The sequence below is a fragment of the Pygocentrus nattereri genome, chromosome 16 (assembly GCF_015220715.1).
Source record: "Pygocentrus nattereri isolate fPygNat1 chromosome 16, fPygNat1.pri, whole genome shotgun sequence".
Classification (NCBI taxonomy): Eukaryota; Metazoa; Chordata; class Actinopteri; order Characiformes; family Serrasalmidae; genus Pygocentrus; species Pygocentrus nattereri.
This window is the reverse complement of record NC_051226.1, coordinates 38,678,577-38,684,498: the sequence shown is the minus strand read 5'-3', so window position 1 is coordinate 38,684,498 and position 5,922 is coordinate 38,678,577. Positions and strand designations below refer to the sequence as shown.

At 47.4% G+C, this 5,922-nt stretch overlaps 1 protein-coding gene across 3 annotated transcripts in view; it reads right to left on the bottom strand.

Moving 5' to 3' along the window:
• The window catches only part of col5a1 (procollagen, type V, alpha 1), a 164,316-nt gene extending 163,731 nt beyond the window's left edge, over positions 1-585 (bottom strand). For all 3 annotated transcript variants that reach the window (XR_005131635.1, XM_037546017.1, XM_037546018.1), the window contains exon 1: positions 101-585. Coding sequence is in view for 2 of the 3 variants with exons in the window: in XM_037546017.1 (XP_037401914.1) it covers positions 101-200 (100 nt within the window). In the remaining variant the exon portion in view is untranslated. The remainder of the gene's footprint in view (positions 1-100) is intronic.
• Positions 586-5,922: the final 5,337 nt, after the last annotated feature.

Below are 5,922 nucleotides of genomic sequence, written 5' to 3'. Positions count from 1 at the left end.
GGATTCACCGCTAGTTGATTCTTGGGCAAAAGGACCCTGAGCACCCCCCGCTACGGGAGGAGACCCCCGGGCAGACAGACAGGCTGCACCGCTCTCTTACCTGAGCTGGCTCGCGCGGTCACGAGCAGCAGAAGCACCGCCAAACTGAGCGCCGCGTCCTTTAGCCTCCGTTTTACTTTCCACTTTATAGGGGTGTCCATGGTCGCCAGCGCTGTCCCGCACCAAGCGAGGCTCGGTCAGTTGAACAGACGACCGGAGGAGGCGGAGACGGTCTCACGGGCGCAGACGAGGAGAGAACTCGTAGCGGAGAAAGGGAGAGGAGGAGGCGGGAGGACGGAGTGTCTCAGGCGGCCATAAAGTTGGTGGGATCCTCCTGGTCCTCTCAGCGGATGGGGGCACCCTCTCTCTCTCTCTCTCTCTCTCTCTCTCTTCTTTCTCTCACTCGCTCGCTCCTCTCTCCTTCTCTCCGCTGCTCTCTCTATCCAGCCTTCCTCCTCTGAGCTGAAATGATGCCCCTTCTCTCTCCGTCGTCACTCAAACTGCTCGGAGCCAAAGTTGAGGAGGAAAAAAACACCGCATTCCCACATTGTGTCAGTCAAGCAGGCGGATAGGACGGAGCGCCCGACAGGCCCCGCCCGTATGGAAATCAGACGCGCTTCATTGGGTGGCCGCGCGGAGGGGCGGGGCAAAATCTTTTCGAGCGTCTTCAACTTTCAGCTCACAGCGTCCCGCAGACGGGGATGCGCGCCGCGAGTCACTTCGGTTCACGGAGTCGACTCTGGCCGACTCATTGAAAAGACTCGTTTGATTCTATTCCCACCAGCGGCTAATTTGCGGCGCGTTGTGACCGGATGTGGGCAGTGACTGGTCAAGCATTTTTGCTTTTTCGGAGATGCTTCTACCTGAGATGCTTAAGCACGCTCTTAAAAAGATGGTTCCTCAAGGGTTTCTTCAGCGAAGGCAGTGGTTCTAGGTGGAACCTAAGCTAGCATGGTTAGTTTATAACTGCCCACTCACTGGCCACTTTATTAGAAACACCCACCCTGTGCTCCCACTCACTGGCCACTTTATTAGAAACACCCACCCTGTGCTCCCACTCACTGGCCACTTTATTAGAAACACCCAGCGTGTGCGCCCACTCACTGGCCACTTTATTAGAAACACCCACCCTGTGCTCCCACTCACTGGCCACTTTATTAGAAACACCCAGCGTGTGCTTCCACTCACTGGCCACTTTATTAGAAACACCCAGCGTGTGCGCCCACTCACTGGCCACTTTATTAGAAACACCCAGTGTGTGCTTCCACTCACTGGCCACTTTATTAGAAACACCCACCCTGTTCTTCCACTGACTGGCCACTTTATTAGAAACACCTACCCTGTTCTTCCACTCACTGGCCACTTTATTAGAAACACCCAGCGTGTGCTCCCACTCACTGGCCACTTTATTAGAAACACCCAGCGTGTGCTTCCACTCACTGGCCACTTTATTAGAAACACCCACCCTGTTCTTCCACTGACTAGCCACTTTATTAGAAACACCTACCCTGTTCTTCCACTCACTGGCCACTTTATTAGAAACACCCAGCGTGTGCTCCCACTCACTGACCACTTTATTAGAAACACCCACCCTGTTCTTCCACTGACTAGCCACTTTATTAGAAACATCTCAACTGTCCTTCACTCAGAGCTAACTTCTGAGAACCCAAGCTGTGCTGATGTGAGGTATTTTATTCATGTGGAAATGATGTACCCATTTAAATCAAGCACATCTGAGTGTTCTGAGAGAGCTCAGCCAAGACTTGTGCTAAAGGAATCGTGAGACTCTATTTAAAGAGTTGCGCACCGGGACCCCTGAATGTGTGTGACAGCTGGAGTACGCAAGGCCACAGGGGTGATGTGCTTTTAACACACAGATCTGTTACACGTCACCCCGATTTAGCCCACTATTAGCCCACTGTTTCCCCCCAACAATGCCCTGCTTACGGGCCTCAAACTGCAGCAGAATTCACACTTATTTACATGACGTCACACACAGGGAGGAACATGGCGGTCCCTCCCCAAATCACACAGTCTACACAAGAATGGCATTCACTGTTTTTGTGATGTCACAAAAAGCAGCACATTTACATACAACCTCCAACAGATTTTGCGTCCTGTATTGCATCCTGTGGAATATTTTGTCGTACAGAAATATTCCCTTTGAATGTCACTGGATCCTCGGAATCGTGAGGTCCTTAATGAGTCGAAATATGGCGTTTGCTACATAGACGTTCAGGACCCATCAACCCTACCCAGAAACGCTTAACTGCAGTTATTGCTGCACAAGGGGGCCACACTAGATACTGAAGGAAGGGTTTGCTTCCACTCACAGATCTGTAATATCGGATCATTTCCTTCAGTAAATGAATAAATACGTCAAATATTTTTGTCTCAGTTCTTTAATTTGGTTCTCTATGTCCACTATTAGGGCTTGTGTGACGATCTGGTGAAGTTTTAGGTCAAATGTTTGTGGAAATATCGAAAATTTTAAAAGGTTCACAAACTTTCAAGCATCACCGTAGGTCAGGAACGGTTTAGGGGTGTTGGGCCAAATTTCAGCGTCAGGTCATGTTAGTTCCCTCGTTTAGCCAAACAACAAGCTTGCAACGTATCGTCGATGCTCGAAAAACCCACTGTTCTTCTGTAAAGTTAGAACTTTGGAGGCTTTATTCAGACCGTGTAGTTATCTAGAGCTCATCCTGCAGTGCCGTGTGAATCCAGGTCAGTGTAACGAGAACCACAGTTGTAGAAAGTGCCGTTTGAGCGTCATAAATCTTTTCTTTCTTGGATATTTTTAGCGGTACAATATGTCGGATCCCCTGCCCAGGTTAGGGGAGCCTGCGTTAGGAATGTGAGGAATGCGTGTCCTGTTGTGGTGGATTCTCCTGAATGTTGGGGAAGTTGGGGGGGGCAACTCCCTTAAAAAGGTTTTACAATGTATCACACAAAAACAGGGTCCTTAAAACGCTTCACTCGTGTGGTTTCACGGACACGTGCAAACAGATTCGGTGCTAAATCCCGGCTGTTTGAACCCTGAACCCGATGATGAAGACCCTTTGGTTGCTCTCACACTGCAAGTTCAGGGCCCGAAGAAGCCGCCACCTCATTTAAATGTGATCTGTAGAGCTGTATCAAAAAAAAATCCACAGTAATGTTTCATACAAACAACTCTGTCACAAAAGTTTGACGTGCTGTGTCACTTCATTTCTGTTTGGACACGTGGAGATAAAAGCAATCCAGACACTGTGAATGTTCGTCCCTCAAAAGATGTTAGTAACACTTCATCAAACTAGTGGTCTGCGTGGGGCAGCAGTGCCAAGGCTGCTGTTTTGGATGGACATGACAAATTCGCAGGTATTTGGGCCCAGTCCCATTTCACCCCTCGCCCCTACCACTGAGCCCTTAGCCCTCTGTTTTGCACGTCTAGGGGTGGGATGTCCCAGTGTTTTTTGAGACAGAGGGGTGGGGTGAAGTGTTGGGGCTACATGACCCTCCAAACGGAGGTTTTTCAGAGGCTCCACAGTGTTCTGAGTAAAAAAAGAACACCTGGCAAGACGACTGAACAAGCAACCAATGAAACCCAGGAATGTGAGAATTTTCTTTGTTAAACATTATGATAAGCACTGTTTTATGTTAGTTTAATGTTGTCTTAGTGTATTATGATTATTTTCTTCATAAATAAAAATGTCCCGATAGCTAGCAAACTAACTTTCTCGTTCCACCTTAAATAGTCCAGCAGTTTTAACGCCCAAAGTGACAGAATGTAAGTGCTGCACCATTTAAGGTGGAACGGGAACATTCAAACAAGGATCTGGAGAATATCTGATTTCAGCAACTTCCTCCAGCTCATTCCTGGGGACCCCAAGCCACTCCCAGGCCAACTTGGAGATGGAGATCCTAGATGTAGATGGAGGGCCAGAAGGTCCTAGGATGACCCAAGGTCTTGTCCCAGTAGGCCATGGCTGGTCCACCCCATATAGACAGTGGGAGATTGCAGGGGGGCCCTTGGTGGGCTAGGCCCCTGCGGTAGAAACTGGTGAACAGTGGAGTAACCATAACTACGAGGAAACTATGCATGAAAATTGAAACTGAGGTACATAAAACATTTTTTAATTGCTGAAAAACTTGATGAACTTGCAACAGAACTTGGTTCAGTGAATGAATAGCGTTGGAAAGAGTTATTAAGAATGTAGTTATTACATTCTGTGTATTACGTAATATTTATGGTGTCTTGGAGAAGCTGCATTTAGGTTTCCAGTCTATGCCAGTAATGGTCTTGGAAAACAATCATGTGTCAGTTTGAGGTCGAAATGTTCATAATTACAGTTAATCTGGAGTTTCGATTGGTCAATGTTAAATATCAAAGTCAAAATGTCAGGTTTATTTGTGCTTCTGGCTTCTTTCTACCAGCCAGTCATACCGTTGTCACTCCACTTATCATCTCCCCACCAGTTAGAAGCTGTTTGTTCATTGGGCATTTTTTGATACTTTTTCAATTAACTTTTTTTTTTGGTTCCAGGACCACCTCCTCACTCCATCGACCAGCCGGACCCATTGGTTCTCAGTGTTCCAGGAGTTCATCGTTTACAAACAAACCCCTGTTCAAGTGCTAGGTACCGATTTATTGCTCAAATCCAATTCTTTTGTTGTTATATGCCGTATATCTGACATAAGCGCTGATCCGCATTCGCAATAGAAAAACGGTCCACCAGGCTCGCTCCTCCAGCAACCACACAGCCTTGAGACCCTTTTCACACGACGTCAACATCAGCTGGTTTAAATTTGGAGGACAAAGAATCGACACCAAAAGCGAAAAATAGGCAACATTACTGGATCACGAGACCTGACCCATGTGAATTCTATGACTCATTTGCTTCTTTTATTTATTTATTTATTTATTCATTTTTAATGAGCAGACTTCAGTATATTACTAGGCCCTAGTAATGCAACAAGGCAGCTGTTGATAATTAACCGCTGCTCAATAACACTTTATTAAGAAGTAACTACAGTGAATTAGGCATTTCCTACAGTGCTTGTAACGCTGCCATTAAGCTTTAATATAAGCTGTATTACAAGAACATGTAATGCCACACTATATTGCTAAAAGATTTGCATGCTCCATGCCATGCAACCAACTGGTCAGTTCCTTGCATGGTGGTCCCACAGCAGAGTTGGGTGTTTAGTGCTCTCCTCCGAGAGTGTTGAGGCCTTAAGGATTCAGATGAAGACGTTTTATTGTGTCCTGGAAATACTAACTTTAAAGGAGAAGCAAAGACTTAGAGACTTAGAGCTGCTGATGGTGAAGTGCAGAGCCTTTTATCTGCTACGTACATCCCACCACGTGCGAACTCGGCCACGGCGCTAGGGCTGCTGCATGATGCCATCAGTAAACAAGAGACCGTGCACCCAGACCCGGATCTATCAGAGAGGCCAAGAGACAGTACAGGCTGAAGTTGGAAGGCTACTACACAACCACGGACTCCCGGCACACGTGGCAAGGAGTACAGCACATCACCCACTACCAACAGACGAGCAGGGCGGTCACAACCAGCCACACTACACTACCTGATGAGCTAAATGAGTTCTATGCTCGCTTTGAGGTCCTCAACCCTGGCCGAGAGCAGCCGGCCCAGACAACATCCCCGGGCGTTTACTCAGGGTTTGCTCATCAGAACTGACTGATGTGTTTGTGGACATATTCAATCTGTCCCTTGCGTAAGCTTTTGTGCCATCCTGCTTCAAGTCCACCACCATCGTACCCCTCACAAAGAAAAGCGCTGTGACCAGCCTAAATGACTATCGCCCTGTTGCACTCACCCCAATCGTGATGAAGTGCTTCGAGAGAATAGTCATGACTCACATCCAGGAGACCATTCCAAA